Here is a 14,278-nt window from a genome sequence, read left to right as displayed (position 1 = left end):
TGGTTAATTTAGTACCTGTCATTTCTCTTCCCCAATCTTACTGCCCTCAACGGTGTGAAGATTCTATGGTAGAATATCTTTATCACATGAACGCCATTCAGCTCTATTTGGGGGAAGGGGATCACAGGTATGTTTCCAGCTAACTCCTTTTATCTTTTCTTCAGTGTTTTATCTTGGTCCTCCCCATTTCCTCAATACTGTGTCATCTCCCAGCCCGTTTCTCTTGTTTTCTTTCTTTTCCTTTCTTCTTCCTTCTCATTTCCTCTATACTTTCACTTGCCTAAGAATTCTACATTTGTATTATTGTATTATTTTACTGCTGTAATCCCGCCTCGATCCTTGGGAAAGGCAGGAAATATAAATACTCTATTATTATTATTATTATATTTAAAGATATTAAAAAGCACCCTTAAATTCTACATCTCTTGAGAGGCCTATTTTTACAACTCTCACTTCCAGGGTTATATTATAATAGCTCCTTTAATAGTTATGTCCCCTTTTGTTCAAATCAAACACTCCCTCTTTCTATATGATGGGAGGAGATCCACGTTTAAACGTACATCTGTCATTGTACAGCACTGCGTAAATTTACAGCGCTTTATAAATAAAGGTTAATAATAATAATAATAATAATAATTGTCACAGTACTAGTATAGTGATCAGTTTTTCATACCTTACATATCTTGAAATTTTGCATGATTTTGACATATCTAATCTTAGACAAGCAATCAGTTGAATGAGCAAAACTGATAAGAGTTGCTTATGTTGAGATTCAATGAGGTGGTTGAACTCCACTGGAAAGTCTGCATGAAAATAGTATTTCCATGCATCCAGCGTTTATGGAACTTTACACAGTATACGAATGCACACAAATGAAACAAGCATCTGAATTCCCCAGTATCTTCTGGGGTAAGCCATAAAGAGTAGGAGTCTGTGTGAATTACAGGTGTTTATACTGCACACATGAACAGTGCAGGCAAGCCTCAGGGAAGATACAAAGAGAATACCATAGAGAGGTTGCTATACTCACATTCTTGCCCCTGTCTTGACTGGGTTCTCCAGGGGCAAGTTCTCCAATCAATAAAGGCTTAAGAAACTTCCGCACAAACATAATATCAGGATGAAAGGCCCGAAATGCATCCTAGAACAAAGAGAGATAATATAATAACTGTTTTCCAAAGAACTTTTATCCATTCTTTTCTATCTCTTCCACTGATTTTTTTACTTTTCCCTTGCCCCTATATCAGTGATAATGAACCTTTTAGAGATTGAGGGGCATTCTTGCATGGGGTGTCACTAGGTGCTGGGGGCAGGATTTCCAGGGTGGGGTGGGACTTCCACCTTCTGGGGGCAGGACTTCAGGGGGAGAAACCCAAGGCACACTCTCTCAGTCTCAGGCTAGCAATCACAAACCCCTCTCTGACAAAACTTGCTAAGAAAATTCCGTGATAGCTTCACCTTATAGTCGCCATTAAGTCGGAAACAACTTGAAGGCACCATGCACACAAGTCACGTTTTCTCTGCCTCAGAGGATGGCAATGGAAATCCCCCTCTGATGAAATTTGCCCCATGGTAGTTTCACCTTAGGGTCACCAGGAACTGGCACTCGGAAGGGTGCTCTGGGCCCATATGTTGGAAATGACTTAGAGGCACATAACAACAACAACAACAACAACAAGCAGAATAAAGCACAGAAGACACAGCACAATAACAAGAACAAAGAGAGCCAGTGGTTTGAATGTGCGACCAAAGCTTGAATCCCAGCCCAGCCATGAAACTCACTGGGAGACCATGGGCTAGTCACACTCTCTCAGCCTCAGAGGAAGGCAATGGCAAGCCTCCTCAGAAGAAACTTAGAGTTGCCCTAAGTTGGGAAATACTTGAAAGGACACAAAAATAGGGGCAAGCCACACTCTCTCAGCCTCAGAGGATGGCCATGGCAAAAACAAAAACAAAAACAACCTCCTCCCCCAAAAAACCAACAACCTCTGGAGAAACCTTGTCAAGAAAACCCTGTGATAGGGACCCCTTAGAGTTGCCCTAAGTCAGAAAAGACTTGAGAGCACACAAAAACAGGGGACAGCTACACATTCTCTGTCTCAGAGGGTGGCCATAGCAAACAAAACAAAACAAAACAAAAACCTTCTGTAGAAACCTTGCCAAGAAAACCCTGTGATAGAATCGCCCTAAATCAGGAAACACTGCAAGCTATACTCTCTCAGCCTCAGAGGATGGTCATGGTAAAAGAAAACCTTCTGAAGAAACTTTATCAAGAAACTCCTGTGATAGGGTCCCCAGAAACACCCAGTCACACTCTCTCAGCCTTAGAGATGGTGATGGCAAACCCCTGCAGATCAAGCTTGTCAAGTAAACTCCATGATAGGGTTGTCAGAAATTACTTGAAGGCACACAACACCCCCCCATCACAATCTCTCAGCCTCAGAGGACAGCAATGGCAAACCTCCTCTGACAAAACTTACCAAGAATCCTCCGTGATAGGATTACCTTATGGTCGCCAGAAATTAATTGAAGGCACACAACAACAACATCCCAAAGTCTGGGAGCAGGAGGAGGAGAAAAAAGTAATGCCGTCCCCCGGGACTCTGCTTCATGCGTGCCACATGCACGAACCCCATTCATTTAAATGGGTGTCGAGCATACGTGGAATTCCCCTTATGTGTGTGTGTGTGGGGGGGTTCCGGAATGAATCCCCCGCGTAAGGGAAGGGCAGACTGTATTTTCAACTCAAGTTTCTCCTTTCATAAGCAACACATATGTAGATGACCACTGTTTTTTGTCTGTACAGTGCGCCCATGTTATATGTGGGTGCGCCTTACACGGACTCCATCTTACGCTGGAGATCCATGCTGGAAAAAGCCTTGGCACGTCCAGAAACTGTAATGGCATGCATGCCTGTGGTGTGTGCACCGTGCGTCGCCGTATACACGAGGCCCATTATCTTCAATGGGGCTCAAGCACGCACGGATTTCCCCTTATGCGGAGGGATCTGGAACGTGTAAGGGGAGGGCTCACTGTATAACTGTTATTGCTCCCTGTTCTCTTTTCCCAGACAAATTTTCTTCATTCATCACAAATTGCCAAGTACCCTTAGGATATTAAGAAGAATTTCTTTAGGACTGTAAGGGTTTTTGGTTTTGTTTGTTTGTTTACAGAGAAAACAAATTCAAGGCACTTTCTTTTTTATTGTATTTTTTTCCTAGGGCCAAAATGAAGCAAGGTGTTCTTGGAGACTCAGGCTCAGAAGTTCTTTATACTGAGTTGAGCAGGGAAGGGCAACTGTGAGAAACTAGAGGGTTTTTGCTCCTGAATGCCAACTAGATGGTGGCACTTTACAGTGTTGGGGGGGGGGGCTGGACCAGAAGGCTTTTTAAGCCACAGGAAATATCCTGAGGTCACTTTCAGTTCTAGAAAAAGGTTCCTCCTGGGCTGAAAATGCCCCCTCACTCCCTACATTGCATTTGTAGGCACCTGGTGAAAAGAAAAAAATAAATCAAATAAAACTGTCCTGCATGTTGCATGTGGACTGTATTTTGACCACTTCTGGCCTGGAGACTCAATTAAAAATTAGTTGCTAAACCAGGGGTAGGCAACCTTTTTCAGCCGGGGGCCGGGTTGCTGTCCCTTGGACAACTGGGGGGGGGGGGCCGAAGCCGGGGGGTGGAGCTTCCACCCTCCGGGGGTGGAGGCGCACACGGGGGGTGGAGCTTCCACCCTCTGGGGCGGAGCCGCATGCCAGGGCGGAGCTTCCACTATCCAGGGGCGGAGCCACATAATAATAATAATATTTGCAAGAAGCTACTAGGGCCGGCAATGCCATAACACAGGAAAAATGCATGCACACTGTCTCAACCCAGAAAAGAGCAAACAAGTCCATGTGGGGGGATTTTGCAAAGAGAATACCAAAGGATAACAACAACAATAATAATAGCAATATTTGCAAGAATGGAAGCGACTAGGCAAGGCCACAAAACAGCAAAAAACACATGCCACTGTCTCAACCCAGAAAAGAGCAAGCAAGTCCATGTGGGGGGATTTTGCAAAGAGAATACCAAAGGATAACAACAACAATAATAATAGCAATATTTGCAAGAATGGAAGCGACTAGGCAAGGCCACAAAACAGCAAAAAACACATGCCACTGTCTCAACCCAGAAAAGAGCAAGCAAGTCCATGTGGGGGGATTTTGCAAAGAGAATACCAAAGGATAACAACAACAATAATAATAGCAATATTTGCTAGAATGGAAGCAACTAGGCAAGGCCACAAAACAGCAAAAAATGCATGCCACTGTCTCAAACCACTTTCTTTCTCTCCCTTCCTCCCTCCCTCTCACTCCCACCCTCCCACCCTCTCTCTCTATCTCTCTCTCTTCTCCCCTCCCTCCCTCTCTCTCTCTCTCCTCTCCCTCCCATGCTTTCTCTCTCTCTCTCCTCTCCTCCCTCCCTCTCTTTCCTCTCCCTCCCACCCTTTCTCTCTCTCTCTCTCCTCCCCTCCCTCTCTTTCCTCTCCCTCTCACCCTTTCTCTCTCTCTCTCTCTCCTCCCCTCCCTCCCTCTCTTTCCTCTCCCTCCCACCCTTTCTCTCTCTCTCTCTCCTCCCCTCCCTCCCTCTTTCCTCTCCCTCCCACCCTTTCTCTCTCTCTCCTCCCCTCCCTCCCTCTCTTTCCTCTCCCTCCCACCCTTTCTCTCTCTCTCTCTCTCTCCTCCCCTCCCTCCCTCTCTTTCCTCTCCCTCCCACCCTTTCTCTCTCTCTCTCTCTCCTCCCCTCCCTCTCTTTCCTCTCCCTCCCACCCTTTCTCTCTCTCTCTCTCTCCTCCCCTTCCTCCCTCTCTTTCCCCTCCCTCCCACCCTTTCTCTCTCTCTCTCTCCTCCCCTGCCTCCCTCTCTCTTCTCTCCCTCCCTCCCTCTCTCTCTCTCTCTGCCTCCTCCTCCTCCTTCCCCCCCCGCCCCTCCATTTATAGGAGGGAGGAGGGAGGATGGAGCCAGGAGGGAGGTGGGTGGAGCCAGGAGGGAGGTGGGCAGCACCCATTTGAAGGCTCGGTGCGGCTCCTGGAGCCCCGATTCAGGGCTCCAGAGGCCGCATCAGGCCTCCCAGAGGCCCGGTGCGGCTGCTGGAGCCCCGTTTCAGGGCTCCGGAGGCCGCATAAGGCCTCCCAGAGGCCCGGTGCTGCTGCTGGAGCCCCGATTCAGGCCTCCCAGAGGCCCGGTGCTGCTGCTGGAGCCCCGATTCAGGGCTCCGGAGGCCGCATCGGGCCTCCCAGAGGCCCGGTGCTGCTGCTGGAGCCCCGATTCAGGCCTCCCAGAGGCCCAGTGCTGCTGCTGGAGCCCCGATTCAGGGCTCCGGAGGCCGCATCGGGCTTCCCAGAGGCCCGGTGCTGCTGCTGGAGCTCCGTTTCAGGCCTCCCAGAGGCCCGGTGCTGCTGCTGGAGCCCTGATTCAGGGCTCCGGAGGCCGCATCGGGCTTCCCAGAGGCCCGATGCTGCTGCTGGAGCCCCGATTCAGGCCTCCCAGAGGCCTGGTGCTGCTGCTGGAGCCCCGATTCAGGGCTCCGGAGGCCTCATTGGGCTTCCCAGAGGCCCGATGCTGCTGCTGGAGCCCCGATTCAGGCCTCCCAGAGGCCCGGTGCTGCTGCTGGAGCCCCGATTCAGGGCTCCGGAGGCCACATCGGGCTTCCCAGAGGCCCGATGCTGCTGCTGGAGCCCCGATTCAGGCCTCCCAGAGGCCCGGTGCTGCTGCTGGAGCCCCGATTCAGGGTTCCGGAGGCCGCATCGGGCCTCCCAGAGGCCCGGTGCTGCTGCTGGAGCCCCGTTTCAGGGCTCCGGAGGCCGCATCGGGCCTCCTAATGGGCGCCACCATTTTGAAGGGCAAAATGGCGTCCGGAGCGGCCGAAATCGGCAGCGATTTCGGCGGCAGGAGGGACCAGGGGCTGGCAGAAAGGCGCCCGCGGGCTGGATGCGGCCCGCGGGCCGGAGGTTGCCGACCCCTGTGCTAAACCATTCTATCATTTTTTTTATTAATTTTAAATTTCGTTTTAAATTTTAAAAAAAAAGAACCCCAAAAGGCAGTACTGGGTGTGTGTGTGACATCTCTGGGGAAGGATGGTACACACTCTACCATTTGTCCCTTCCCTCAGAATGAATCGATTCTGATCTGGCGTTGCCACTTAAGGAACACGCTTCAGAACTGATTCTTCTGAAAAGAACCACTTTGAAACTACTATCAGGAAAACCTGTTGGGTTTTTTTGCATTTGCCCCACTTTATCCCAACTGAAGTCGATCAACTAAGGACTGGAATCGATTTCAAATTGGAATGAGGGTCATATACCCTGATCTATGATTTGCTGCAAATTGTAGTGGGAATGAGCCCCTAGACTGTAGGCCTTTTGCCTAAAGAGAGCTGACCTGAGTGCAAAGGAGACAGAGGAAAAAGAGGAAAAACCAAGTATCCCTTAGCAAAGCTGGGGAAATTGTCCTGCTTCCTACCACCTCTCCCTCTGCTGCACTGCAGGAATGGCTGTGGGCGAAGACACATACAGAATCTTAGTGCATGCAAATAGGTTTCCAAGCATATTTGCAATCCTCAACTGCTCCAGCCTCCCTCAACTGACCTTTCTCTGGCCAAAAAATAGCAAATTGCATCTCCTGGAAACCTTCATCAATCTACCTTTTAAACAGAATACAGTACTCTCCACCACGTCACTGTTAAACAATTTTTAAAATATTTTTTTCAAGCCCATAAATGGCCTTCTGACTACTTCCATGGTTTTTTTTAGGGGGGGGCAGTCTGTGGGGCAATCAGAGGTTATCGTGGGCATAAAAGTAGCCACCAAAATCACAGCAATTGCCACCCTGTAGCATATCCATATCATCTTGCATATCATGGCTTATTTGCAAAGCGATCTATAAAACCGCTACAGCAACACCATTCCCTTGAACAGATAGCTGTCACATTTTTGGTTCTTGAACACTTTGCTAGTAGATGGTAAGCAACAGTTATCTATTTAAGAATCACTAAATGGCCCACTGGAGTCAAATGAATCCTAACAAAATGTTCTGTGAAAAAGATGGTCAGTGTCATGCTTACAGGATCAAGGCTGAAAGAACAGCAGTGAGAATTTGGCCATAAAGACAAACTAGTTCTGTGTTCTTAGAACTGGCTACCAGATACATCAAGGCTTGACACTACCTTGCACTAGCAATATTGCTTGCTTGCTAGATGCTTAAGTTGTGTATTTATATAAAAGAAACTGCACAGTGCAGCTTATCTCTCTGATAGCAGAACCCTATGAACATCTACTGAGGCATATACCACAGAGTTCATCCCCAAGTAAGCATGGGCAGGATTGCTTGCATATTCCTCCATCCCAGTCTATAGATTAAGCCAAAGTATCTGAGAGAATGACAGCAGCTCCTTTGGCCACATTGCCCATCAGATGAATCAGTAAAACACAAGCATGAATCACACTCTTGCTGCTTGTGCATTTGTTGTCATCTAACTGTTAATCCAAAGAACAAAGCTGTTAAAACAGATCCATGAATTATTAAGGTTTTTTTGTATTTGATAACTAGAAGGTTAAACTCTGTTATGTACAAACAAGAGAGGGAATAACATTTATTGGTATTTGTGGCTTTAGGATGAAGGGCAGGAAGTCAAAGTATTTCTGTTTGTTGTGTGTTTGTTTGTATTGTATTGTGTGTGTAGTGTAGTAAATCAGTATTGTGTGTTGTTGACATAGAAAGCATAAAAAAATAATTAATGAAAGCACAAGAACATGCAGTTTTGGGCAGGAGTGGTGCAGTGGCAGTTTGGAGGGTACCTTTTAGTATTTGCCAGCCAAACAACTTGCTTGTATTCACCAATGTATTCCAAACCTAACACTGTGCTCCACCCCCAACTCCATCCCTACAGCTAAGAAGCTGTTGCTGAGGCCACTCTACATCTTTGGCTCCAAACCCACAGTTCTTGCCAATGCCTTCATGATGCTGCCAATATCTACTGCCTATTCCCTGGGCCTTTCTTCCAACTGAGTCTCCTCATCCATTCTTTCTTCACTTCATTTCCCTCCTCACTCAGCAGGAATCAGTGTTTCAAGAGGCAGAGAAAATTATTATTTTTTAAATGAAGTAAAACAGATCCTCAAAAGTGCTGCTTTAGCACCAAACTCAGCCAAATTGAATTCTCTAATATTCAGGACTTTGGTGCTCTAAATCATTTTGGCATCATTACCTAGCTGCAGAAAACAGATAAACAGTGTGGGTTATACCCATTATTACTTCTCTGGTGGAAGGCATCTCTGCCAGCAGAATAGGATCAGATGTGAGGGAAGTGTGAGTAGTACCCCACCTCACTTAAATGCCTTCTGTCAGCAGTGTCCACAAGTGGATACAACCTTTAAACAGCACTCTTACACAGATTTACCTGGCAGTGGGGCCTGCTTCTGAGTTAACACATATAGGGTTGCACTATTAATTTACAATGGAAAAAGCTATGAGATAGATAAGGCAGTGTGCCACTGTCTTCTTGCCACTGCACAGAATAAAACTGGTTTAATAGTAATTTGCTCTCTCCTCAGAAAGTAATTCTTCAATGGCTCAAGCACTCAGTACTCCCACCACTCCACATAAAAAGGATGCTTCCTCTTGATTCATAAAGTAAAACACCATGGAAATCAAGGGATGGCATCCACTCATAAAATATTCCTATTTCACAGAATGCTACTATATGGACACTTTAGCTCAGCATGTCCCTTCAATTGTTTAAAAATGTTGCTTTAGAAAAACTCACAGTGATCTGAAACAACAATAGAATCACTGTGGGGTTTTTTTTTTAAAAAGAAATGGCTCTGGCATCAAACATGAGAGCAAAATGACAACAGTAATTTAAACAAATTAACAACTGCAGTTACAGAGCAGTGGGACATCTGGAGCCACATATTTTAAAATGCCACAAATGTAAGGATAACAGCTATTGATAATGGCTGTTTCTTTCAGCTGAAGTCCTCCTTCTCATCCTCTCAGTCTTTGAAGGTAAGACTGATTTGAAGAGATGCATATTTTCTGAACTCAGAATATAGTGAACTCTGTGTAGCAGACAGTGAGGAGAAACCAGCTACAAATTTTACTGATTCCTTAGGGGGCACACCTATTCACACACCAACTGCCAAGTTACTCACAGAAGGCTTACATGGACCTATGACTCTGGGAAGATCTATATGTTCTTTTTATGTGTGAAAGTCTTGCAGATTAAGGCTGATACAGCAACTTTCAGGAATGTTCCCATATATCACTAATAATACTCCACATGTTAACAGAATGTGTGTTTCCACTTAACAAACATATGCCTATCAAGAGCAAAATGTAGACAAATGCATGGTCCCTAAAATAAATGCATGAATCTACTCACAGTTCTGCAAAATTTGTTTTGGAAGTCACAGCTTAATCTTTTACTACATGTAAAATAATGACAAAAGTGACCCCCCTCCTCACTCCCAATGTGTGACCACAGGTAGCCGAGAGTTAGGACCAATGGTCACAGCCCATCAGCCCTTAATGCTTCTTGTGTACAGGGCTTAACTAATGCCAAGGCCCACCACTTGACCAATTTCTCTGTCCCTTCATCATCAAGGTTCAGCCCCTCAAAATGGGGTCCAATAAGAAAAAGAGAGTCCCAGGGTATGAGAGAGAGCCATTCCTTGACCACTGCCTATCAAAGGCCACTTTGCAGCCATGGTTTGAGGAAAAGACACTCCATCTGTGTCTGTGTGGGTACAGTGGTTTGACCATTAGACTACAGTTCTGGAGACCAGGGATCGAATCCCTACTCACCTATGGAAACCCATTAGGTGATCTTGGGCAAGTCATACTCTCTCAGCCTCAGAGAAAGGGAAACCCCCTCTGAATAAATCTTGTCAAAAAATGCCAGGACCTCACTATGCAAAGTGATCCTGCAGCACCTTTGAGCTGAACTGAAAGATACACGTCAGTAGCATGAGCTTTTGTAGACTTGAGCCTACTTCCTCAGATGCATTTGGTTCTTGGTTCACAGCTTACTGTCACCAAAAGATGGAAACCACTTAAACGCAGAAGACACACCAAGGCAGAGCACACAAGTCTGAAGTTAGAACCAGCCCTGCCATCTCTGAATGCCATAATTGCTTGCAGCCCTTTTCAAGTGGCCTGTCAATTTATGACAACCTCATGCATTTTTTCCTAGGCAAGGAATCCTCAGAAGTGGTTTTGCCAGCTCTTTCCTTTAAAAGATTGCCTACAGCACCTGGTACTCTTTGGCAGTCTCCCACTGAGTACGAACCAGGACTGAGCCTGCTTAGCTTGCAAGAGGAGACAATATCTGGTGCCTTTAGCATTTTTAGTGCATCCAGGCCACATCAAAATCCTACAAACAAAAGAAGAGCCAGATGGGAGGGCCCAGACCCAAGGCCCTCTCTAGTCCTGCATTTCCTTTGCATGGTGGTCAACCAGGCAGCCAGGTGAGGCGAGTGAAAGGCCAGGCTCCCTCCCCTCTTTGTCTCCCCTGGCCAGAGGAACCAGACCTCCTCCTTTGCCAGGACATGTCCTCCATTTGGAGCATGACAAAATGGCATGAATTTACACTCCCATGAGTGTTTTGACAATGCCCTCCATTTTTCTTGAATGGCTTACATTTTGCAGCGCAGTGCCCTCCTTTGTGGTGATGACATCTGCTCACCCTGCTCTTGGCCTGTCTTCAGACCTCCTCTTCCTGAGAGGTGACTTTAATATTAGCTCTGCCCACTCCCTCCCTCCCTCCCTCCCCTGCCAGGGCACCAACTGGCACCTGAGGAGGGCTCTTGGGCTGGAGAAAGGGCCCAGGAAGGCCTCCATCTCTCTCAGGCAGCCTGGCAGGGCTCCTTTCAGGCGCTGCTCTCGCTATGAAGGAAACGGGGACCCCGAGGCCTTTGGTGCCTACACCTTTCCTGGCACAGCAGCGCTTGGAGCATTGGGGTTAAGGAGGGTCAAGGCCCAGCACTTGGCCACTCCTGCCTTCTCTTCAGCCCCACAGCACCCGAGGCCCAAGAAGACCAAGTTTGCGTCTCCGGGGATCCACCCAGAGAGCCAGCCCTTCCTTCCTTCAGCGCTGCCTCTCCCAGGCCACTTGACAGCCAGGGGACGCCATTCGGGAGGGCAGAGGGCTGGGGCCCCAGGGGCCTCCCTGGCCAGAAGTCCCTCTGTCTCTCAGCCTCGGAAAGCCCCTCGGAACACCCCTGGCCCAAAGGAGACCCACCCCAGGGACAGGCTCGCCAGAAGGCCCACAACAACAACAACGAAAGAGGCTCCTTGTGGCTGAAGAGAGGGGCAGGAATACTCTGAACAAACCGAAGGCGAGAGCGGGAAGAGAAGGGCAGGCGAACGAAGGCCGGGGGAGCCTTGGCTTGGCCCCGCGGCGCCTGAGGGCCGGAGCCGCTCTCTTTGCCGCCGTGTGCCGCTTCCTCTTGCTGCCTTCAGCCTTTGTCCTGGGCTTCTTCAGGGAGAGGACTGGTCCTTGAGGAGAGGGTTATTTAGACCCCCCCCCCCCCAATATCAGCCACAAAGGCCCTCGGAGCCTCTTTTGTCCTCCTTGATGGCTCTTTCCATCTTATGGCGACCCTAAAGCCTTGAGCCCCTTCTCCCCGGGGTTTCCTTGCCAGCTTGGTTCAGAGGCCGGGGGGGGGGGCTCCTCTGAGGCTGAGAGAGTGTGACGCCTCCCTAAACCCCAGGCGTCGCCGCAAGGCAGGCAAGGCAAGGCAAGGCCGCAGAAAGCTAGCGCCAGAGGCGTGCTCCCGCTCCAAGTGGGGGAGGCTGGCCCCCTCTTCCCGGCCGAGCGGGCAGGCGGCGGGAGCGCCCTCCCAGAGGCCCCCGGGGCAGCAGGTGGCCGCCAAGGCAGGCGAGAGAGAGGAGGGCCGGGCGGGGGCCGAAGCGGCGGCGCCTTGTTACCGTGGCATCTTCTCCGGCGTAGTGGCTGATGACCCTCTGGCCCCCCGGGTGCCTCCGGACCCACTGGCTGATGTCGTAGACCTTCCGCTCCACCACCAGCCACTTGTCCGCCCGCAGGTTGTGCTTCTGCACCTCCTCCCAGGAGAAGGAAGGCATCGCCGACGCCGCCGACGCCTCCCGAGGCTGGCCGCCCTCCTCCTCGCCCTGCTCGCCGCCTTTCCCCATGGACCAAGCCCCGCCGGGCTCCCAGCTGCGCTGGGGACGGTGCCGCTGGCGAAGGGAGCCGGCCTCCTCCTCTGGACCAGCAGCGCCTCTCAAACCTCCTCTTTGTCTTGCTCCCCCCCCCCCCGCCTGCCTCTCTCCTCCCTCCGCAGCCCCACCGGCGCCCGCTCGGCTCGCTGTCTCTAGGCTGCAAGCCCGCCGCGCGCCACGAGCATCACTTGCAGCAGCAGCAGCAGCAGCAGCAGCATGAGTCCCGGCTCTCTCCCTCTTCCTCTCCCCTTCTCTGCCGGTCTCTCGCGCCCTGGATCCCCAGGAGGAACCCGGAGTAATCAGCAGAGTCCCTCCTCCAATCCCAGCCCGACCCTGGCCGAAGGGAGGCTTGCCATTGGCTGCCCGCCCTCTTTCGAAGGAGCCGGCGGGGGATGGCCGGGTGGGTGGCTGCAGTGCTGAGGGGGGCTTTCTCGAAGGAAGGCAAGCAGTGGGGAGGGGGATAGATTAGCCTCCTCCCTGGGGCCCTTCTCCTCCCGGATGGACGCTGGCTTCTCCCCTGGGCTCCTACAGGACAACTCTCTCTCTCTCTCTCACACACACAGGCACACACACATATAGAATCGTACAATCCTAGAGTTGGAAGAGACCGCAAGGGCCATCCAGTTCAACCCAATCTGCCATGCAGGAACTCTCAGTCAAAGCCTCCCCATTGACAGATGGCCATCCAGCCTCTGTTCAAAGACCTCCAAGGAAGGAGACTCCGCTACACTCCGAGGAAGGAGTGTGTTTGAACAGCCCTTACTGTCAGGAAGTTCCTCCTAATGTTGAGGTGGAATCTCTTTTCCTGTAGCTTGCATCCATTGTTCCGGGTCCTGTTCTCTGGAGCAGCAGAATACAAGCTTGCTCCCTCCTCAATATGACATCCCTTCAAGTATTTAAACAGGGCTAGCATATCACCGTGAAGGTCTTTAAACAGAGGCTGAATGGCCATCTGTCAGGGCTGCTTTGATTTCGATTTCCTGCATGGCAGAATGGGGCTGGGTTGGATGGCTCTTGTGGTCTCTTCCAACGCTATGATTCTGTGATTCTACCTCTTAACCTTTCTCTTCTCCAGGCTGAATATCCCCAGCTCCCTAAAGTGTTCCTCATGGGGCCTGGTTTCCAGACTCTTCACCATTTTGGTCACCCTCCTTTGGACATGCTCTAGTTTCTCAGTGTCCTTTCTGAACTGTGGTGCCCAGAACTGGACACAATATTCCAGTATCTCTCTCTCTCTGTGTCTGCCACAAGAGTGACCAGATGTCATAAAATGACATCTAAAACGTCATTTTAGAGTCCCCATCTTATTGGGGGCAATTAGCTTACACACATAAAGACATGGACTTGCTATAACCCCTTTTTAAAAAGAGTCATGGCAGAAATGTAGGGTGTTCAAGAAAAAGGGAGGACAGGACCCAAGCAAAGCTAAGAGCACTCCTATCAGAAAGGTAAATTTGCCGCCTTGAGTCTCTATATTAAGAGAAAGGCGGGATATAAGAAAATAATAATAATAATAAATTATAGCTGCTTAATCACAGGCTCTAAATGGAGGGCTCTCCAAGGGACATGGAGGACGCATTTTGGGATTCCTCCTGGACAGAAGCGGGGAATGGAGGACAGGCCCTGGAAGAGAGGGAAAGTCTGGTCACTCCGGGAAGGGAGGAGGTTTTGAAGTAACCCTTTCCCCTGTAGCCATAACTATATGCCAGAAGGAGAGGATCCTTCTGCCAAGATGAATAGCACCCATAGGGCTGGCTGAGCACCCAAAACCCAGGGACGTAGCTAGGATTTTAGGAAGGGGGGGGTGTCCAAACTAAGTTTCACCATTATAATGGGGCTTGGGTGTGGCAGCGCAGCAGCACACACCATTCATTTTTCTAATGGAAGAGGGGGGTCCGGACCCCAAGAACCCCCCCCCCCTTGGCTACGTCCCTGCAAAACCCCAGCTCATAGAAACTTGCTGCAGGGCAGAGGTCTTTGTTGGTCTGAATATCAAAGGCCATGAGATTCTCTGGGAAGACCAGTTTCACCAGTTGATGCATATTAGCAAAACCAATT

At 49.6% G+C, this 14,278-nt stretch overlaps 1 protein-coding gene across 2 annotated transcripts in view; it reads right to left on the bottom strand.

Moving 5' to 3' along the window:
* The window catches only part of LOC149314269 (acyl-CoA 6-desaturase-like), a 51,339-nt gene extending 38,916 nt beyond the window's left edge, over positions 1–12,423 (bottom strand). For both annotated transcript variants that reach the window (XM_089520764.1, XM_089520765.1), the window contains exons 1-2: positions 11,969–12,423; positions 1,031–1,141 (exon numbers count right to left, since the gene is read on the bottom strand). In XM_089520764.1, the coding sequence (XP_089376890.1) occupies positions 1,031–1,141; positions 11,969–12,193 (336 nt within the window). In that variant the 5' untranslated portion in view covers positions 12,194–12,423. The remainder of the gene's footprint in view (positions 1–1,030; positions 1,142–11,968) is intronic.
* Between the last annotated feature and the right edge of the window lie 1,855 nt (positions 12,424–14,278).

The sequence above is a fragment of the Sceloporus occidentalis genome, unplaced genomic scaffold, assembly GCF_023333645.1.
Source record: "Sceloporus occidentalis isolate IW3139 unplaced genomic scaffold, rSceOcc1.0.p SCAF_4, whole genome shotgun sequence".
Lineage (NCBI taxonomy): Eukaryota > Metazoa > Chordata > Lepidosauria > Squamata > Phrynosomatidae > Sceloporus > Sceloporus occidentalis.
This window is presented reverse-complemented; position numbering and strand designations above follow the sequence as displayed.